The following is a 19,826-nucleotide window of genomic DNA, read 5'->3' as shown; positions in this document are numbered from 1 at the left end:
CGTGATAAGATAGATAACAACTAGCCAAAGTCAGTGACTCGGGGCAAAGCTTATGTCAGCAGCTCCACTCTGCAATTGCAACGACGCTTATACCAGTCAGTACGAGTTCAAGCCGACTATGACCACAATACCCTCCCGACTCGCGCAGATGACGCGCGTCTCAAGCAACCGCGGAGAAGCGCGCCTTCGAGCTATTGACCTATACAGGGCATGGGTCCGTGCTGTACGTGTACTACCGACTGAGCTAGCTTTCCACCCGACATTAACCGAACGATCCTTCAAGGCTCCTGAGATTTGTTCAATCTATGCGTTGAACATCACTCCAAACTACCTCCGCCAATCAATTCGCCAAAAGTTCGAGGAAAACCGCCACGTAACAGACCAGCGCGCCATCGAGGTGTTATTGCTCAAGGGCCAGCAGGAATTGCAGGAGACATTGAACTGTTGGAAACAACCGGATCATATATATGGGATTATGCTCCAAAATCGTCAACGGCCACAACGAACGTTCTTGCAGAAGTTTTATGAGGGTGAATTTCACTTTGTCTTTTGTATTCGATCCCGCTCATATGGTGTACCACGATAGGTCGTGACGAGGACGCTGTTCTTCCCGCTGCATCTGGCACTGTATAGAACATACTTAGATGAGAATGATTTATTTGCTTCCTTCTGGTACCGCCATCTCCTTTCGAGGCATTGATTGTGTAGATTTACACGTCATTGATGGGTGCATAATGCACCACTTGCGCGGCCATTTTGCTGTCCAACTATTTTAGCCCACCTCTTGGATTTAAAGTGACCTGCAGGCGCCTACACATTCTACAAGGTGTATCAGCAGTGACAGATGTGACAAAGCAAATATTATTGACAACATTTCTGAAGATACTATCGATTGGCTAGCGTGTTAGTAAATGTACGTATATGATTGATACATGATGTAGATTTCTTCGCGAGCGAACATGGTCATGACAGGCAGTCAAGCGGGTCCGGCTCGCTATCGTCAATCCGATGCAACGTTGCGCTTGCCTTGATGCGGTCTAGGACATCCTTCGGCGGACCTCTGGACTTTGACTTGGAGTTGGGCTATAAACAGGCTTGTGAGAAAAGATCAGGACACTAGCTATATAAATAGAACCAACCTTCCCCGTTCTTGACTTTCGCGAAGGAAGGGCGTTCTCTTTGTGTCTCTCGGAGGAAATGTACACGCTGAAATCGCAGATTATTGGAGCGCTTAGCCAGTTTTTGCAATAGAACGTACACTGCCTTCGGTTCGTCATCAAACCTTGCTTTCTTTGAGACAGATTTCACAGGCATGCGATCTTCGTCATCCGATTCCTGTGGGCACGCCTTTTTCCTCTTTGTGTCTTGTTTTGTAGGTTTTTTGACAGCAGCGTCTTCGAGATCAAGTTTCGATATCGCAACAGATAAAGATAGAGATTTAGCGCTGTGAGATTTGGACACTTTAGGCTTCTTGAGAGGCTGTTTCGTATCTCCGCCAACATCGTCATCAGGCGCGCTGCGCTTGGGGTTAGTGGACGACTTCTTCACGGGGACATCAACGGTCAGAGATCCATAATTTTTGGTTTTCATCAATTTTGGAGACTCATCGACTTCTGTCCACTTTGAACGTTTCGGCACCAGAGAAGGATTTGTCGGCTCTGCTGTTAAATGAAAGTATTGAGATGATGCTCGCAGCGTTTCATACATGTATGAAAATGTCACCTTCATCTGAGTGCTCCTTGCGAATGTCTGTGCGTCGTTTGGCTTGTGCCCGATTAAGTGGAGCATCTTTGGCGGAAGGCCGTTTGTGAGCAGACTTCGGAATCGCGCGAGGCTCAGAGGCTGCAGGTTTATTGTCAGGCATGGGCGCATCCTCGTCATCGGGATCGATTGTGACAATGATAGGCTTGCGTTTAGAGTGTGTCTTGAGTCGGGGAGCTTCTACCAGGGTGCCTTCGTCGTCTGATCGAGGTACCTGCGCTAATTTGGTTTTGACTTTAGATATATCGGGTGGCTCTGGCTTTGCTACCCGCGTCTTGCAGTTTGATAGCTCAGCATCAGCATCGATATCTGGATGAATAATCGTCTACATATGCAAAAAGATGATGTTGATGGACGTGCCATGATCATTAGCTTGAGGTTTGGTTGTCGGCGGCCGTCCTCGGCGGTTTGGAGCAGGTTTGACTTTGGTTGTTTCTGCTTCTGAGACATCGTTACCTGACAACTAATATGGGAATAATCTGAGCAGAATGGAAGAGAAGCTAACCGTCAGTAGCTTTGACCTTGCCTTTACCCTTGCGAGTAGTAGGACCTGCTTTCTTTGTCTTCGCCTTCGAGATTTTGCCTCCGGACTCAGTAGAGGGACCTTCACGATGATCGACCGATGACGTCGCGCATGAAGTAGTGATACACACCTGCTGCTGCGTTTTCACTGATGAAGCCCGCTGGCGCCTTTGTGTTGGCTTTTGAGCGTGAAACCTTGTCATTGGTAGGACTCCCTTGGGCTTTACTGGTCGTCTTGTTGCGTTTAGCCTTTGATGTGCTACGGCTTTGGTGGCGATAGGGTGACTTTGTGGCCACTTTTGAAGGGGACTCTCCAGAAACAGTACGAGCCAACAGAATATCTTTAAGGACATTCTTTTCCGAAGGAACAAATGCACTTCAGAGGACGATTGAGGTGAGTTCAATATATAGGTAGCAGGGACTTAGTACTGACCCTCCACGATCCCTAAATCGTGCCTGCTGTCTCTGAATACGCTGAGCCTTGCTCTCCTCCACAGATACAGGCAACATCTAGAGCTTACGAATAAGTAGAAGAAAGAGAAAGCTAAGCTAGCCCAGGCGTGTCAAGAACTGAAGTCATGTGATAAGTGAAAGTCAATCATGTGATACAAGATTGTCCGCGTCGTTGACTATAGTCTATTTTGCTTTACTTACTTATCATTTGCAGTCTCTTTTTCCTACCGAGTTGAAGGCTCGCGACTTTTATATAAATATAAATCTTACCTGTTTACAGGTTCGCCCAGTATGGCCCACTGCATACCAATAAACAACACGTCCGTCACGAATCACGAGCAGCGTCTCGTTAGCTCCGTGAAGAGAGAGATCCCACGAGCTACCCTTTGGGGCCAATGATAGGCTAACATATTTAACCTGCACAGTGCGTTATATTCCCGTACAACAACTTTGCAATATTAATCATCAACAGCGATGATAGTTCGTTTCGACAGCCTCTTGGACACAAGCTTAGTGGACAACGAGCAAGACTGATCACAGACGATAATCTTCAGACAAGTTTAAACATCCACATAATTTCTCGAGAAGTATTACCATTTGTCCAAAATTAAATGTACTGCCTGAATACTCAAATCCTACAAAAAAACCCCTTCAATACTTCGTACGATTCAATTTGACAAACAGAGCAAAGGGCCATCCTAGGCACGCAGGCGAGTGTCATGTGGTTAAATCCTGGTTGCACAGCGACCTGCTCATACTTACGCCATCACCCTGACAAAATCAGACAAAGCGGGTCAACCTCCTTTCTGGAAAATCTTCCGTTCAGCCTTTCGTTTTCTCGTTTGGCCCAAAAGCCAGCCCCCGGACCCTGGTTATATCACGCCCTCCGCAAATTTTCTGCCAGCATCGGGTACCGCCAAAGAGCTATTCATTCTATCCGACAAAGAACTGTCCTGGAAATCTACTGCCCCCCAAACCAACCAAGTTCTCATGTCCTGTTTGACTCACCAGATAAGATGAACTGTTCTCCTCGAGGCTCGCGTGTTAACGATCGCTTCTCTGACCGACTTGTCGGATATTGCTGTGAGCACAGTGATAATGCTTGATTACCTGGAAATGCTAAATTTTGGTGGTGCTGGGGTGAAATTTGTGCGTGGAGACGAGCCGTGGTTAAGAGCGCGTTGGTACAAGGGCATTCTTTCATATGGATATGGATCCTGAAACTCGCTTGTCTGTGGTAAAAATCGAGCGAAAGTTAGGGATGATCCGTAACTTGAATTACAGTAGTAACTTGCATTTGGCAAGCATGATATCTTATAACTTTTCCACTAGAACCGGTGAACAGCATCTGGACTACTGCTTGCCTTAATGATCATTGTCCTCCTGCGCCAGCATAGTGTGGGTGGTACTCAACTGACGTATATGGTAGTGCATTGCAGTCTGTTACAAAATCCTGAGTGCAAGGGTAAGCACTATCGGTACAATTCCAAGTATATGCGTTCAATTTGTCCAGCGATGAAAAAACTTGATGCAATCTAATAACTAGGTAAGTGAAGAGGCGAATACTTAGCGTGATAGATAGGAGATAACGATCGAGTAAGTGCTATGTACTTGAGTCCCAACCATGTTTTGAAGGGCTCCCTGGCTCTTCGAGCCGATGCCGCAGTCTAGGATCAATAGTAGCGTCCGGTGGTGTTATCGGGGTGAGGGACTGCGGAGGGTGTTCAGCGACTCCTTCCTTCGGGGAAGGATCAACATCGTCCGAAGAATGTTGCGGGTCTTCCAAATCTTGCATTTGTACATCACCTCTGTCCGCATCATCCGCTTCACTCTCTGATCCATCACCGAGATCCATTGCTTCGTCGACCGACATTACCATAGGCACGTCGCCTCCCTCTTCGTGATCATTTTCCTCGATCGCGAGCGAGGCCGCTGGTGCAGTAGACGATGAGGCTTTCCGCTTAGATTTCTCGTGCTTCCGGAGCACCTTAATGATGTATTCCTTCGCAAACTTCTTGATCTTTGCCGTCTTCTCGTCAGATAGCACGTCCAGTTTTCCATCTTTATAGCTAGAAGACTTCTTCTCCTTCTCAGCAATAATGTGCGTGAGCTGGGACATGAAATCAGTGGATAATCCCCTTGTAGAGCAGTAAGATGACACCCACCTCCTTGGCATATTTCTTGAACTGGTCGTGGTCAAGCTGCTTTGAATATTTGGACATGCATTTGACGACGACAGCGCCCACGAGTTTCAATAGTCTCTTCTCCTTATTGGCCTCCTTTTCGGCTGCTGTCTGAGTCTTCCTCGGAGGTCTTTCTTTCTTCACCTTTTTCTCCTCTGGAGGAGGTGACGGGGGAGGGGCCTTAGCGGCCTCCGCCTCGGCAGCGGCTTTTGCAGCGGCGATGACGGCAGCAATTTCATCTTTCGATCGCCTGTTAACCACCGGCGGAATGTAAACAGGTGACGACCACGCTTGTTGTTGAACAATAAAAGTAGAGTTAGAGGGTGGGCGTTTTGGGGCGGGGCGGAAATGGTGTTGTTCGTACTGATCTTCCCATTTCGGCTTCTTGAGTGGGCGGAGTTCCCCTTCTAGTGATTCGATCATGGCAATGTGGTGCGGAGGTTGTTCTTCCTCGCCATCCTGCATATTTTTCGTGATAATGTGCTCTTACTGACTGAAAATGGAATATTGACTTACAGCTTTAATTCGCTTGGGAATGCGATATGCGATTTCGAGGGTGTCCCAGTGGTCCAATAGCTGTAGATATCCCGTTAGAATGGTGGTGAGTCTGTAATGGTATTAACGACCTTCTGGGCAAGTCCTGTCATGTTCTCGTTTTCCGACTCCAGACACATGCGAACAGGTATGGTGATCTTCGAATCGTCAACTTTGTTCCTCTGGATAAGCGGCCAGCGGCTCATGGCCTCCAAGGCCTACAACGGGTACGTTGGCATGCGACCACCCCTACTTGAGAATAATAACTCACGGCAATTGTAATATCAACGTCTTTGGAGTGATCTTCGAGAATATTGTGCATCAAACTGAAACCTCGCAACCGCATAACTTGGCGCAATGCCGCTTGGTCCTCAGTAATCTGAGAACAATACATTAGGCTTCCCATCAAGATCGATGTGAAGGCATACCTTAATTCGAGTAAGAAGTTTGAAAAGGACTTTTTTGCTCTGCGTTTGCCGGATTGCTTGAACCAATTTAGGAATGTCCTTCTCAAGAAGTGGTTTGAGCTCTGGCTGAAAGATGATGAGTAAAATAAAAGAGAAAACGTTTACAAGGCATACCATGTAATCCTCGTCAAGCTTTCTACCCTTCTTTTTCTTATTACCCTTGAGGCCAAGCTTCTCCACTTCGTCGGTAATACCCAATGCTAAGATAGCAGAAGCATTAGCAATCACAAGGAAGGTATTCACTGGTAGGCGCACCATCGAGATAAAGGTCATCCATCCCAGCAATATCAGTCTGGGTCTTACCACCCAGGAAGCCGACACAGTTTGCCTCTCCGCAGTAACACGGTTGTGCTTCATGCCTTGAATGTATGAGCTCGCCTGAGAAATCAATAAAGAACTAAGCATACCCGTAACGGTCCACATTGTAATTGAAGGTGAGTTCCTCATCTTTACGTATGTACCTGTTTGCGAAGATGCCCATGCGGACGTGCTTTCCCACCGTCCACTTCGCGACGTAGCAGTTCGGGTTGCAACTATGATTTGCGAATCTGCCGATGCCACCTCGCTTTGTAGCATCGATGTACTGGAAAAGCAAGGGAGGACCATCAATGATCTGTCGAGAAACCAAAAGATGACGCAATGTACTTCATCTTTCTGCAACATCATGAAGTAAAAGTGCTTGACTCCTTCCTCCCCATATTGACGCATACGCTTCATAAAGGAAGGGTGACTGACGACATCGCCGACATACTCATAGATAAACGTATCCCTAGCTGATGTGAGGGACTTATAACGCTTCAGAAAGAATGGGATATCTCACTTTGAAAGATCTGTGGCCGTTCGAAGACCAAAACCCTTCTTTTCCGTCTGTACTATCTCGATATTGGCGTACTCCTTGCGCTGAAACCTGAATACGTGCAATTGAGGATATAGCATGTTAAAAGACTGACGAAACGATAAGCTTACCGTTGATTCTGGCAGTAAACATGACACCGACAGTCATCTGGGAGGCACTCCACCTGTGTGAGCCGATTGATACAGTCTGACTCATGCCCACAGGCATCCGATGGGTCGTCGACACCTGCGCAGTAAGAACTTAGAGTCTACTACTACCCTACTCGAGATGGTATCAGACCAACCATGCTCATATTGACAGTCACAAGTCATACTCTCTCCCTCCTCTCTTGAGCGCCCAAGCGTCCCATACTGATAGTGGTTGTCAGGTATCTGTACAAATGTTGCGTGAGCGGCGGGTTCCGCGCGCGGAAGGTCGCCAATGAGCTGTGGGCCTGTTGGTCTTGGTTTTACATTGACTGCGGATTCAGAAGATTCTCGTTTGAGGGGCGGTGATGGCTCCGGCTTCGAGGGCTTAGTGTCTACTGGAGGGGAAAGAGATTCCTCTAGCTTGATATCCTCCTCTGGCTTTGGTTTAATGTCCACAGGGGGGCTCTTGCTCTTAGAGCAAGATTTAGACATTGTGGTAGGGATATAAGTGCTCGAAAGCGTGAGTCCGCGGTTAGAAATGGGAACAAGACCTCTGACGAAGGAGAGGTCAACGCTAACAACAACAACTTCAACTCCGAATCCTACTATACAGGCGTATGTATGCCTATGAAGCGCTGTAGCATAAAGTATAAATGAGTTCATATAAGTTTGAGCAAGTGAAACTGACCTGTTGTGTTGTAAAAAAAGTCACGGGCTACGGCAATATTTATCGTGGTGAGCCCGATCTTCCAGCACGCAGCCACCAATGGCTGCGATGACAACTTCCAAGAAGCGCAAGCGCGAGTTGGATGACACTCAAAAAGTGTCCTTTGCGCTTTCAGACCAGCCTGCAACGCAGCTGGGTCCCGTTCTAGGTGAGTGCAGATGGTCGTCACAGTTGAAGCCTTTCAATTCAAGCAAAGCCGGTGGTGCCACGTCCACCTACGTCCACTAGCTAATTTCCCCTCCGTCAAGCCCACAAAATCTACTTCTTTCAAATGTTACAAGACACAAACACAAAAGCCGACGACGGACAATGAGGAAATGCCATTCGCTGATATCCCGATGCTGATTGCGGGCGAGACAGAAGCCGTGGATTTTTACTCCTCTGAAGAAACACAACGGGGTTCACAGGGCAGCAGGTGCGTGCATATACTCATTTCTGAATATTGGATCTTTATATCTATCTTTTCATCATTTATTTCGCAGATACCTTGTCGGAATTCATAATAAACGCACTGGCGTCACAACCCTTCGAGCTGCTCCGTTGCACATTCTAACACACGAAGTTAAAGCCCTCAAGGGTCTCCAGCCTGCTGCTGTCTCCACTCTTCAGCGGCTTGAGGCCCGTGCGGCACTTGGAGAAACGTTCGGAACCAAGAAAGCGAAACTAGCTATCCGCGCGCAAGAGCGCAACAAAGTCGACGTCTCTGCAATGGAGGGTGTTGCAGATCACCTTCAAGAGAGTATTTTAAAGAACACATCTACACTACCATCAAAAGGTTTGTTTGTTTTCTTGCCTTCTGAACTCATACTCAGTGGTCTGCCTAGAGGAAGCAAAAGCAAATGCGGACAGTACTCGTTTAGTTCCGCAGTACGACGTCGATGCTCTCAATCCAAGCGACATTTATCCCTTGCACAACATGATCCCCAAGCCTGAATGGAAGGCACTGTCCATTTCTGCTTACATGAGTGCAGGCGATGGATCTCAGCGGGTTGCTCTTCTCCCGTTCAAGCGTTCCAACTGGATTAATGATCATTTGACGCTCGCATTTGCCTCTCCCTCACCAAACAAGACCGCCATGTATGTACAGGTATTATTTAGCACTAGAACCCACTGACAGTGATATTTACAGAAAAATGCTCATATACATCTCGACAATGATCGCCTTTCACAAGGCTACCTTTAAAGATATCAACAAGGAAGTCATTCAACAAAAACTCCCGATGGTTCCTAGCATCGTTATTGACGGGCTTCTATCACGGTTCACAGAAACAGCACGCGGGTCCACGGAGTACGTCCTTATACCTTCCTGGGTAGTGGCCCTCACAATTTCCCAGACCACGAAAGACAACTGAAAAGGGGACCATGCTTCTGACACACATGTTTGCATTATGCCTTCACGTCGATGATTTTGCGACAGACACAAGCGTTATCGCCGCTGATTTGAGCATGGAACCAGCGAAGTAAGTCTTTCACCAGCAATAGTCGTGCACAGAGCTCATACCCTGGCAGAGTCAATATGTTATTCAAGTCTTTAGGTACGTGCAGACTGATTTCGATCGTCCTTATTCCTCACCGACCGTGTTCGCCTTACCAGGTTGCAAAATCAACAAGCTGACACAGTCCGACTTGAAGCGTTTGGGTCTGCCCGATTCTGCTGGAGAGGTGAAAAGGGCCATTCTAAAGACGCCTCTAGAATTCCCGAAGCCGCGGATGAGACGCCGGGCGTAAGATCTGAGTGCCTTTACCCGAGATCATTCCATTGGAGTGTCTGATTTTTACTTTCTTCCACGGAGTCGAGGATATTCACTAGGCCTGGCCTGGAAGGTGTTGGAACAATAGTGTCTATAAGAAGACTAGTGCCATATTAATTCCACCTCATGGCGCCTCTAGCATTAACATGTTAACACGGTTGTTTGCTCCTGTTCCTTCTAGTGAATCAGTGGAAAAAGCAGAACGGCATAATTTCTACAGTATTAAAGTTGTATTAAAGCATGAATAAGCGCTGAGTGCTATTGCCCCACCACGTCATGCTGTGTGCAGAGATTGCATAGTAGAGTAAAGGACCGTAAAATTTATAATAGTGAATTCCAGCTGCAAAGTATCGGGGCATGATTTTTTTCTTGAGAGTTGTATGGCAGAACGTTAATTTGCCAGAATCTTTGTCATTTCTCGCACAGATGAGTATGGAGACAGCTGCGGATTAAACTGTTACATATCCTACACCCATACTTACATGGAACAACGCGGGATTGGCTCGATATCTACACTCGACCTTTGCATGGTAGCAGATCACACCAATTTGATTACTACCTTTCCGACATGCTTCTGGCTCTCGAGGTACGCATAAGCCTCAGTAGCCTCCTCGAAGGTAAAGACTTTGTCTATCACTGGGCGAATTCGACGCGCTATAAGGAGTCGGTTCATGTCCTCAAACCTACCAGTCGCCTATCAGTACAGTAAAGATATGGAAATTAGATCATACTGTTTGACAGAGCCAATCAAAATTCCGCGGAAGGTGATCGTTTTCATGATCGCAAAGATCACAGGAATACCGTTATCGCCCTATATAATTAAGTAGCGTTAATGGTATCGATAAAGATACCGATGTGAAGCATACCCCGGACACGACGCCGATGACATGAATCCACCCAGCATAGCGTACGGCATTGGCACATTTCAGTATAGTATTAGGCCCCCCAACCTGCATCACACTCGATTAAGTTCGCCACGATTATGCATTTTTAGGTAGACTTACTTCAACGATGTGGTCAACGCCACGGCCGCCGGTCTATATATGTTAGGCGCTAGTACGAAGGCCATCAAAACAGACATACAATGTTCAAGACTTCTTCGTCCCATTTAACGTTCTTCTTGTAGTTAATGGTATGCTGCACGCCCAATTTCTTTGCAACTTGTAACTTTTCGTCAGAAGATGACGTGACGATGACGGTAGCACCAGAAGCAAGGGCGAATTGGGCAGCAAAGCTGACAGATCCGTGTTTACACGAGTTAATATGGTTAGTGAACTGTCACGTACATCGAAACGCCCCCGGTACCAAGAACGAGGACGTAGTCACCGCCTTTGAGAGGGACGGGTCCAAAACAAGCGTTGTAAGCTGTCAACGCCGCGCATCTAGCGAAAGTGTGAGCATGTGTCAAGATAAGGACAGACAGTCAACCTACGGAAGAGTCGATGCTTCCTCGTATGAAAGATATTCTGGGATGCGAACCAACGACTTAAATAGACATTCAGTCAATACGACACTAGAATAAATAAAAAATAAATAAAATACGTACGTGAACGGGAACGTTGATGTATTCCCGAAGCACGCCATCTATGTGGCCACCGAGTCCAGTTAGTTTGATTTCTTCAGTGATATCGCCATGGATATGATCCAGTGAAAAGTTTGGACAGACACGATCTCCAATTTTCCACCCCTTGACGTCTTGCCCAAGTGCCACAATCTCGCCTGCGCCATCAGAACAAGGAACGATGTCATGCTCTTGCCTGTTGAATCAGTGTTGAGCGTGAATTCCAACTTCAAAAACAATACTAACTGTGGGTAGATTCCTTTTGAAACCATCAAGTCACGAAACTGCGAATACGTTGAATGTCTGGCAGTTGAATACTTAAAGGACAGACCTGCAGGGAGACAGCATGTATTTTGATGGTCACTTCTGTAGCATTTGGCTTAGAGAGAGTCGTTGATTGAAGCTTCAAGTTCTGATAGCCATCACCCTACCTCAGTGTTTGCAAGTCAATGCCGACCTCTGTTGGTAAGTGTACAAATCATGCGCACCTGGGTTCGATATTCACGAGCAGTGGTTGGGACAGACATTGCTGCTTCCGAAATCAGCTGTGTGCGTCACAGTCAGGTAATCTTGTGGAAGATAGAACATCAGTTCTTGCAGACTACCACTTACTTATATTGTAAGAACAAGGTTAATGATGGAAGTGCCACGACCGTACCTGCGGCTCAGACCACCACATACTTATAAGGTTAACAATGGAACCAAGTACGTGTGAATGCATGTTCCTGAGTATGGCAGCACCTGCGACTCGGAGTAGATAGGTGACCGGCGTGTGTCTGAGTCAAGTTATTTGACTCGGGTTACTATACAACCGAAAGGGTTTGTCCCCAATGATGGTTAACCCTGCAGGGAGGTTAGGAAGAAGGTTCATTACCGATTTAGCTTTATAAGGACCTGCATGTCGTCATTTACCCACGTGCTACATACATAAATACTAGCTACTACGTAAGGCACTTAGATTTACATAACCAGCCAACGTTAGTAACAACGTTCACTAGCACTAGGCTGCATCTGACGCTATCGCAGCATTGGATGTCGCCTCAAACAAGAGTCGTTTTGCAGTTCGACGATTAGTCAAATGGAATCAGCGGCCTTTCAAACGATTGAAGCGCATCCGGGCTGCTTAAGTCTATCCTCAGTGAATTGGAGTGCGTCACTGGTTCACCCCCCAGTAACACTAAATACAAACCCTTCCGAGTCCTTGGTCATCTTAGACGGGGAAACCGCTGAGCCCAAAGGCAGATCCTTCAAGAGAATTGCCTAGAGACATAGGCTGATGAGAAGATGAATGCTTACGGCCCAGATGTCTTATCAGCTTTTGTCACCCCTTGCAGCTACCCTCATGGCCATGGCTTACAGTGCCATCAACCTTCTTTCCTATGCCCACCGACGAGTCACGCCTTACTACCACTGACAGACTTCTTGATTCTCGCCTGCGCGACCAAAGTCGGGAGTTTGTTCGAGGAGTATACGTAGAGCGCTCGAACGTCCAAGTCACGGTGGTTGCAAAAGACACGCTGATAGGAGGCTGCCGCGCGCACATGGGCAGCGAGGAGCGCTTGAGCGATTCGGAGCTCAAGTGGAGAACGCACAGCACAACACCATGAAAAGCTACAGCTATGGTGGGGAGTCAAAAGGTTACAATTGCAAAAGGAGGACTAGAGACACGGATCAACGAACAACGCACGCAAATAAGAGACTGTTGAGCGATACCGAGCGATTTGTGGAAGTGGAGCACGATTCACGCGTTGCTTCTGCAGGATCAAACGTTTCGTCCTTACATATGTTAGATGAGTAATGTTTATACTCTGGATAGTGTACCTGTAGTAGCGTAATATCCACATGTACAACTGGTAAACAAAATAAATAGCTCATCGTCACAAAAAAAAGCTAGACCTGATTCAGGGGTTCGTAGCCTCTCCGAGTGGAGCCCATACCCATCCGTATGCTGAGCTTGCCAAGCAGACTCTTACTCCTGCTGTTGTGAGGGCTTTCGTGCTCGTGCTCAAGGTCGCCCCGTTCCGCTTCCTTCCGTTTCTTGGCCTCCTCAAAACCTTCCAAGGGCACATCATACACCTGGCCGTACTCCACGCCAAGTTCCTTTCCCATACTCCAGAAATCCCTGCAGTTCCGTACAGCTCCGAAGTCAAATGGATTCCGTGCATGCGAGGTGAGTCCACGTGCGGCACGTCCACGTGTGAACCGGTCGAGGCCGAGGAGGTTGAGTAGGAAGGCGGTACATGTTCCAGGTGCTGTGAGGGTCCCGCAGAAGGTGTGATTATGTGCCTGTTTGTGGGCACCACCTTCTGCTTCGCTGTCGCTGTCGCTATTCTGCTGGTGAGCGCCATGGTGGTGCCGATGTCCCATTTGAACACCGGCACCTCCACTACCAGCAGCTAGGGTACCACGGCCGCCCATGAAGCCGAAACGCCCGATGTTGGAGACCTCGAACGTTGTCAGCTGTCTGGTCACTTGCCAGTACTGTGTCACGAGGAGCACGGAAGTCCACGTCAATTGCAGGGCTGACCATAGCGAGACGCAAAGAAGGAATGCATCCTTCAAGGCTGACTCGCAGAGGATTGCGGAGCAGTCAACGGGTTCGGGCAATGATACCGACGAGAAGTCTGTCATTACTCAGATAAGACTCTTCGCAAAGATGATGATCGAGGACATACATTCATAAACGAGGTAGTCGAACAACACAATATCGATGACTAGTGTCGACACAAAAAGTAGAAACTGCCTGTGGTTATTTGCCCCAACTACAAACTGCGTCAGAGTTGGAGTGCTAGTATTCAAAGAACTTGGCTTACCACAGTTCCAGACCCACGGACAATGACTATGACACGAGAAGTTCACTTTTGTAGCTCTCTAAGAAAGGACAGGACGTACTGGTCGCTCCGCGCTACACATCGATCACAAACACGGCAATGTTTTGACCGTAGGGGTTTCCTTGCCTGCATAAAATGTTGACATAGGTTTGCACCTTACAAAATTGACACGCACCATGCATTGTATGCAGAATGTTTGCCCATTTAGTCTGCCCTCTGAAGCAAGGTCTTCGATGATCTGAAGTCGCCGTCACCATGCGCAGATTCATTCTAGAATGTCAATAGACTCACTGCCTTCAATTCTCCGTCGTGTGCTGGTCGTGGGCAAACGCCTGGGTCCAAAGTAACGGCACGGAAGAAGTTATACAAGCATAGACCAAAGATGATTGCGAAAGCAAGGTGGACAAAGGCATGCGATTCTGTCTCTGTAATGATGTCAGCCCGCGGCTGCAAAAGTATAACGTATGGCGTACGCTGCACAAGTCGTGTTATCCAGCAGTAACCAACCCATAGCATCGACCCTGCGATGATGCCTGCAAAATATGGGCTTTGGTTTACAGTCCCGACGTAGGTATTCTTATTCAAGAGTACCCGCGTTACAATCTGCTTGTCATGAGCCACCGCATGGTCATAGCGAGCTTGTGGACACCTACATGATGCATGGCAAAAAACTCAGCCTATGGCGAGTATAATGCCGGTATACCACGGCAGAATAGAAAGCGTTGTGAAAATGAAATATAAAAACAAGGAAGGTAAAATGAAAATAGCGATTTTGGTATGGCGCTAGAGCTGAATTAGAAATTACAGAGGAAGATCAAAGGGAGTGGACGGACCTCGTTCAATGGTTTCGCTTTGACCACACCATGTTCCGTCATGCCACTCTCTTCCATGGCTCTCTTCCACGCTCCTAGGCTCTTTAACTCGACAGCCATGTCTCTTGGTGTACGGCCTTCAAGATCTTTTACATGCATGTCTGCCCCCATCTCGATGAGGCGCCGGAGGATAACTCTATTGCCTCGGACCACAGCCCAGTGTAAAGGAGTAAGCCCAGCATCATCTTTCAAGTTAGGATTTGCGCCGTGCTTGAGCAGAAGATCCACAGACAATGCATCGCCTTGATATGCCGCCCACATCAATGACGTATGACCTTGCAAGTCACGAGAATCGACGTTCACAGGCTGATGCAGTAAGTAAAGGAGCGGCATTACTGATGATGAGTGTGTTACGAGGTGGAGGGAGTTGTAGCCTTGGGTGTCAGCGATAGTTGGATCAGCATTGTGGGATATGAGCAGTTGTACGATGTAGAGGTATCCATTGCGGGCAGCCCATTGCAGAGGAGTGGCCTTTAAGTCACCCCCTATGGCGTCTATTTCCGCGCCCTGTTCTATGAGATAGCGACAGGTTGCAATCTGGGCGTTGATTGCTGCCCAGTGAAGAGGAGTGCTGCGGACAATCCATGAGTGTGGCAAAAGGATTTGTGGTTAGGCTTACACATTCTGGTCATCTCTGTCTGTGACCTTGCATTTTCCTGACTCTATGAGCTCACGAATGGTATCGAGATCTCCGCGCTGTGCTGCTGAGATTATTTCTGCCTGTGGGACCGTGAGTTGGAGCCTGTAAGAGTGGACTAATACTAATTACCACGGGTTCAGCTGGCGGTTGAGAGTAAGATATGTTGGTTGCTGTAGCTTGCTCATGAATTACTTGGGTTGTAGGGTCGGATTTTTTGGGTTCGTTCATGTCGTTCGTGCGGTCGTTGGCTGTCGTGGTCGTTCGAGCTGAATGCCATCCACGTGGGTTTATTACGTGACGACGTGACGTGACTATCATCAATAACCCCTAGGCTCGGGTTAAGGTTCCACGACTTCTCACTCTTCCATGACCGCCGCAACAGAAGTGTTCCTGGTAGTTGCATCAGGGTATATCCCCTGTCTCAATAGTTCTGAGCATATTTCTCACTTGTGTTTTTGAAGAGGGTTTCTGTTTATCAGCTGCCGCATCTTCTTGCAAAAGAAGTTGTACAAGGACCTTCAACAACTCGCCCCGCAAGACACGTTGCCAGGGTCCGCAGCGACTCCGCAATCAAGTAGCGCACAACCATGGCATTCGACACTCGCGCAGACGTGCTTCTCACTCTGCTTTTCTGAATGTAGTATCTTATTCTGCATGCTCATGTGCCAGGGTTTGGATTGGTTGGAACCGAGGTGTGTCATGGCTCGATTGTGCAAACGCTTGGCTCTCTGCGGTGACTAATTCGGTATGGTCATAACAGAATTCGCCTTCTGAGCTGGCGAATAGCACTATTCCTTCTACTGTTCACGATCCTTCTACTTGTTCCTATATCGTTCAGCCTCATCTTAACCTATCGCCCTGGTAAGATACCATGTTCCCTCCTATCTACCCAACCGTCTTCTAACGGCCCCAGATAATCCAGGTTTTGTGCAATCTCGTGCACTGCCGATTCGTGTTGCGTTTGCATTAGCACCTGTGGCACTTTTCATATTCGCTCTTTCATACATTCCACTGCCCGCTGAGCTACTCTTGTACAGCCCACTCACAGCAGTGACTGCACGGCTGGTCACGTTGGGAACCACGGTACTTGGACTACTTTCAGGACTCGGTGCAGTTAGTGGTGCATGGGGCATCATCAACCGGTCTCGGTGAGTGGACGCCCGATCAGTCGTACTACTTAGCATTCAACTTGAGAAGATCGATACCTTCTGCGACATCGATCGCGTCCGCTGAAAACGCGCTTGAAAGAGTAAGAAGTGATCTGCAGGATCGTTCTCGTGACTTGGAAGACTATGCAAACTCAAAGGTACTGTGGTCAGCATAAGTTGCGTCACATCATCTCAAAGATTGTAGCCGCAACCAGATGGATCGTGGTTGTCACGCATGTCGTTCAAACGAAATGGACGTACGTATAGTCTGTCTGTCTCTTCCGAACCTGTATTCACATTATTTAGAACAAAGCTCAATACAACAGGAAGTTATTGGTCTTCAAGCCCTTGAAGAGCAGATGAGCCTTCGCGTTGTAGCTCTCAAACGCAACCGCATCGCAGCAGAGTATGCAGAGTCGTTCACAGGGAAGACGATTACGTGGTCGTGGGCAGTTTATTGCGTCTGCCGAGTATGCAGTGTAAGTGGTCTTCCACTCGATTGTGAAACTTTCAGTGACGTTTATCCCAGTCAGCATTTAATATCTTCTCTCCAACTGTGTCGAACTCGAGCCCCTCTTCCGCATCATATGGGGATATAGTTGCGCACATACTTGCATGGTTGTTCTCTTTTCTTTCCTTGTCTGCGATAGGAGAGGAAGGAAAAGCACAATTTGACATTCCATCTCTATCAAAGCAAATAAGTCTTTCCCTTGTGGGCGTCATCATTCTATGTTCCCTCCGCATGGTGCTACGTGGTGTCACGCAAGTGAGTCGGCTGTTGAGCATTCACTTCAGTTATGTGTTGATTGCACACAGACGTTTCATGTCACATCACGTAAAACATCAGCATCACTGATGCTATTGACCCTCGCACAGCTCATGGTATTGGCGAATTACTGTTTTACGTTGCTCATGTGACTAAACGGGTACTTAGGGCATATATCTCCTGTCGACTCTTGTGCAGCTTCGCACAACCTTTCCGCCGGCAGTATCCCCGGTGATAGGCGACTCTCAGGGACCGTCTGATGATAGCATGAACTTGTTTGCGACACTGCCAGAGTACTCGCTATTTGGTGGCTTATTTGATTGGTCATTCCTGATAGGTGCTGTGGGATGCGCATTTACTCGTTGGGTGAGACGTTCATTAGAAGGAGACGTTTTGGATATGTAGCGGCACCTGCCTAATCTAGAACAGAAGGTCCGTGCACGCATAGGACATATAAAAGGGAGCTGTAGACTACCTGAAACCTCACCACTCTGGCCTTTTGGCTTAGATCAAGTGTAGTATCTGTTCTTAATAGTTTAACCACTATTATGAGGGCACCGCCCTCATTCTTTGGTTATCAAATTTTTGCCGCCCTTGTTCTCACGAGCTCTGCTTGCAACTCGAGAGACATGATGACCTTGCCACTGCACTACAGGCTTGTGTCGTCGGGGGATTCTTCGCTTATGTGATCGCTTCTTCTCTTTGCTATTGAGTCTATGCATGGTCCTTCGCCCATGTCTGGTCCATAGCAAACAGAATATCTTGGTCATGCCTCGGATGTGTCGTCTGACATGACGCGTTTGTCTAGACCCCGGAGGTGTAGCATCATGCACATTGGACGCTCTGATGATATTTGGTACATCTCAGGTGGGTTGTTCGCAGCAGGCACGGTATTTATTAACAATTTAAACATGACATGTCTCGGTATCCCTCGTCATTTCAGACAATGATTAGATGAAACTTTGAAGCCTTGAACATTCATCTGGAAGTATCAAGAAGTCGACAAAAGCTGATTCTGCGGCGCATATCAAGAGAAGCACGAGACCCTGATCCGGATCAAGGGGATACCACGCCAATAGGCTTGAAATTTCCCCAAGGGGCAGGCTCGTAAGAGTGATAACATATTGAGTGTTTCAATTTCAAATTTCAACGTTCTACCTCTTGCAAGACTTCAATCAAAAGCAGATATGGACCTGGCAAGAGCACTCTGGAATACCTTTCGAATGTGGCGGCAAAAGGTCAGTTTCCCCGCTGTGTAACGTGCCCTTCTTTTAATTCATTGTCAAGGCTGACTGTGCTCTTTTACATATTAACGTTTATTAATGGATTATGGTTGCTAGTACGTACTTACTTATCTTAAAGAACACGTCCAACCTTTGACATACACATCGATTATTCGGATCGCTGATACAAGACTGATGACTGCCCCGACCAGGCCGTATCCATGACACAAATCCATTGACCTGGGGAGCACGTGTATCCTCAACATTCAGGTATTTAACATGTCTTGTCGCAGTCTCCAAAGACAGACCAGTGCAAGCATCATGAGTCTACTAAAAATCCCCTTCCTCGTAGCCTCAGCCATTGGCGTCCAAATTTCGTTCACTACTTCTTCTCCGCCACCGTTATATAAAGAGAGGTTGAAGCCTACCGCATTTGAATCCTCCTACGCCAGTAGCTCCGCTCTGACAATTTCCAGTCTAATACTTGTCAAGGTATGTTGCTCTCGTATGCCCGTCTGTATGTATCTGTGAACAGTATCACAGGCTTGCGCATATGCGTTATTGGCTGCCGAAGTGGCCAACATCCTTGCCATGCATATAGACCCCTCGAAAATCCCGGGGGACATCTATGGCGCCCGCCGAGCTGTGGAGCTTCTACGCTCTCTTCATTCCACACCGATCACCCCCACTTTTCTTGCGGGTAATCTTGCCATCGCGATCGGGGGCGCGTTAAGGTTTTATTGCATAATGACGTTAGGAAAACTTTGGAGTTTCCAGCTCAGTATCAGGAAAGAGCACAAACTTGTGACGAGCGGGCCATACTCTGTCGTCCGCCACCCAAGCTACACCGGTCTCCTTATTCAAGCTGCTGGGGTCATCATCACGTACGGAAGCCCTGGATCATGGATGTGGCGGTCTAGGATTTTACAAGTGCCTTTCATGACGGCGCTCACAGTCGTTGGGTTCATCATGTATACGATATCTGCCTGGGTTGCCATCAGCCGAAGTGTGGTAGAGGACAAGATGATGCAGCGTGCTATGGGACAAGACTGGGAGAATTGGGCAAAGGTGGTGAAATATCGATTGTTTCCTGGGGTCTATTAATCGTCTACATACCGAATGCTTTCTGTGCTATTAGTTTCTCTACCTGAGTACGACTTTGCGAAATTCGATCAGAAGGATAATTTGACTGAATGTCCGAACCGTTCCATCTGTAAAGGAAACTTGAATCTAAAAGCCGAGCCGCGCGAGAGCAACGAGTTGATTGGCATCTTCGGACCGCTATTGAGTAAAAAAGGCGAGTTCTTGATGCATAGACGATATGTCTCAAGCACATCATGCGTCGTGGCACGGTGCTTTCCTGCTTGAAAGAATTAATCGGAGAAAAAAATGTGGACTGTCGT

The 19,826-nt window shown here is 47.6% G+C and overlaps 9 protein-coding genes across 9 annotated transcripts; 4 read left to right on the top strand and 5 right to left on the bottom strand.

Annotated features, from left to right (window-relative positions):
• Positions 1–118: 118 nt before the first annotated feature.
• On the top strand, positions 119–633 carry EDB93DRAFT_1249606 (NdufA6 NADH-ubiquinone oxidoreductase 14.8 kDa subunit; the record flags this gene model as incomplete). Its single annotated transcript, XM_041452887.1, has 2 exons — positions 119–530; positions 587–633. The coding sequence occupies 2 exons, from the start codon at positions 119–121 to the stop codon at positions 631–633; spliced, it is 459 nt and encodes a 152-aa protein (XP_041308642.1).
• Positions 634–774: 141 nt separating this feature from the next.
• Positions 775–2,859, bottom strand: EDB93DRAFT_322106 (uncharacterized protein). The gene is made up of 8 exons (XM_041456083.1): positions 2,717–2,859; positions 2,415–2,659; positions 2,267–2,365; positions 2,122–2,217; positions 1,723–2,070; positions 1,259–1,661; positions 1,140–1,206; positions 775–1,083 (listed from the first exon to the last, which is right to left on the bottom strand). Exons 1-8 carry the CDS (start codon positions 2,791–2,793, stop codon positions 964–966), a joined length of 1,455 nt encoding a protein of 484 aa, XP_041308641.1. The 5' UTR covers positions 2,794–2,859; the 3' UTR covers positions 775–963.
• Positions 2,860–4,339: 1,480 nt separating this feature from the next.
• Positions 4,340–7,396, bottom strand: EDB93DRAFT_1083810 (uncharacterized protein; the record flags this gene model as incomplete). Its single annotated transcript, XM_041445787.1, has 13 exons — positions 4,340–4,846; positions 4,902–5,378; positions 5,436–5,495; positions 5,546–5,671; positions 5,725–5,832; positions 5,882–5,986; positions 6,035–6,120; positions 6,176–6,279; positions 6,328–6,503; positions 6,566–6,689; positions 6,741–6,827; positions 6,887–7,001; positions 7,060–7,396. The coding sequence occupies 13 exons, from the start codon at positions 7,394–7,396 to the stop codon at positions 4,340–4,342; spliced, it is 2,412 nt and encodes an 803-aa protein (XP_041308640.1).
• Positions 7,397–7,592: 196 nt separating this feature from the next.
• EDB93DRAFT_321852 (Rpa49 subunit specific to nuclear RNA polymerase I) lies at positions 7,593–9,706 on the top strand. The gene is made up of 8 exons (XM_041456082.1): positions 7,593–7,779; positions 7,860–8,046; positions 8,114–8,406; positions 8,456–8,708; positions 8,761–8,919; positions 8,966–9,091; positions 9,141–9,166; positions 9,226–9,706. Exons 1-8 carry the CDS (start codon positions 7,671–7,673, stop codon positions 9,357–9,359), a joined length of 1,287 nt encoding a protein of 428 aa, XP_041308639.1. The 5' UTR covers positions 7,593–7,670; the 3' UTR covers positions 9,360–9,706.
• Positions 9,707–9,920: 214 nt separating this feature from the next.
• EDB93DRAFT_1249602 (uncharacterized protein) lies at positions 9,921–11,470 on the bottom strand (the record flags this gene model as incomplete). The annotated part of the gene is made up of 11 exons (XM_041452886.1): positions 9,921–10,065; positions 10,114–10,193; positions 10,249–10,332; positions 10,387–10,419; positions 10,466–10,616; positions 10,669–10,764; positions 10,815–10,867; positions 10,929–11,139; positions 11,190–11,227; positions 11,275–11,370; positions 11,432–11,470. The coding sequence occupies 11 exons, from the start codon at positions 11,468–11,470 to the stop codon at positions 9,921–9,923; spliced, it is 1,026 nt and encodes a 341-aa protein (XP_041308638.1).
• Positions 11,471–12,691: 1,221 nt separating this feature from the next.
• On the bottom strand, positions 12,692–14,027 carry EDB93DRAFT_321636 (DHHC palmitoyltransferase-domain-containing protein). Its single transcript, XM_041456081.1, has 5 exons — positions 13,950–14,027; positions 13,836–13,900; positions 13,757–13,782; positions 13,619–13,705; positions 12,692–13,567 (listed from the first exon to the last, which is right to left on the bottom strand). Exons 1-5 carry the CDS (start codon positions 13,950–13,952, stop codon positions 12,834–12,836), a joined length of 915 nt encoding a protein of 304 aa, XP_041308637.1. The 5' UTR covers positions 13,953–14,027; the 3' UTR covers positions 12,692–12,833.
• A 688-nt stretch (positions 14,028–14,715) lies between these two features.
• Positions 14,716–15,216, bottom strand: EDB93DRAFT_1060976 (ankyrin repeat-containing domain protein; the record flags this gene model as incomplete). Its single annotated transcript, XM_041444825.1, has 1 exon — positions 14,716–15,216. A coding segment is annotated over one exon (501 nt), but the record flags the coding sequence as incomplete, so codon positions are not given.
• Positions 15,217–15,635: 419 nt separating this feature from the next.
• EDB93DRAFT_1141107 (G protein-coupled receptor 89) lies at positions 15,636–17,692 on the top strand. Its single transcript, XM_041449301.1, has 10 exons — positions 15,636–15,693; positions 15,748–15,978; positions 16,047–16,147; positions 16,200–16,434; positions 16,484–16,592; positions 16,640–16,691; positions 16,741–16,913; positions 16,964–17,200; positions 17,251–17,316; positions 17,369–17,692. Exons 1-10 carry the CDS (start codon positions 15,653–15,655, stop codon positions 17,603–17,605), a joined length of 1,482 nt encoding a protein of 493 aa, XP_041308635.1. The 5' UTR covers positions 15,636–15,652; the 3' UTR covers positions 17,606–17,692.
• A 1,052-nt stretch (positions 17,693–18,744) lies between these two features.
• Positions 18,745–19,527, top strand: EDB93DRAFT_1103319 (uncharacterized protein; the record flags this gene model as incomplete). The annotated part of the gene is made up of 2 exons (XM_041447297.1): positions 18,745–18,915; positions 18,967–19,527. The coding sequence occupies 2 exons, from the start codon at positions 18,745–18,747 to the stop codon at positions 19,525–19,527; spliced, it is 732 nt and encodes a 243-aa protein (XP_041308634.1).
• Between the last annotated feature and the right edge of the window lie 299 nt (positions 19,528–19,826).

This window comes from Suillus bovinus, assembly GCF_016758785.1.
Source record: "Suillus bovinus strain UH-Sbo-P2 chromosome Unknown EDB93scaffold_21, whole genome shotgun sequence".
NCBI lineage: Eukaryota > Fungi > Basidiomycota > Agaricomycetes > Boletales > Suillaceae > Suillus > Suillus bovinus.
This window is presented reverse-complemented; position numbering and strand designations above follow the sequence as displayed.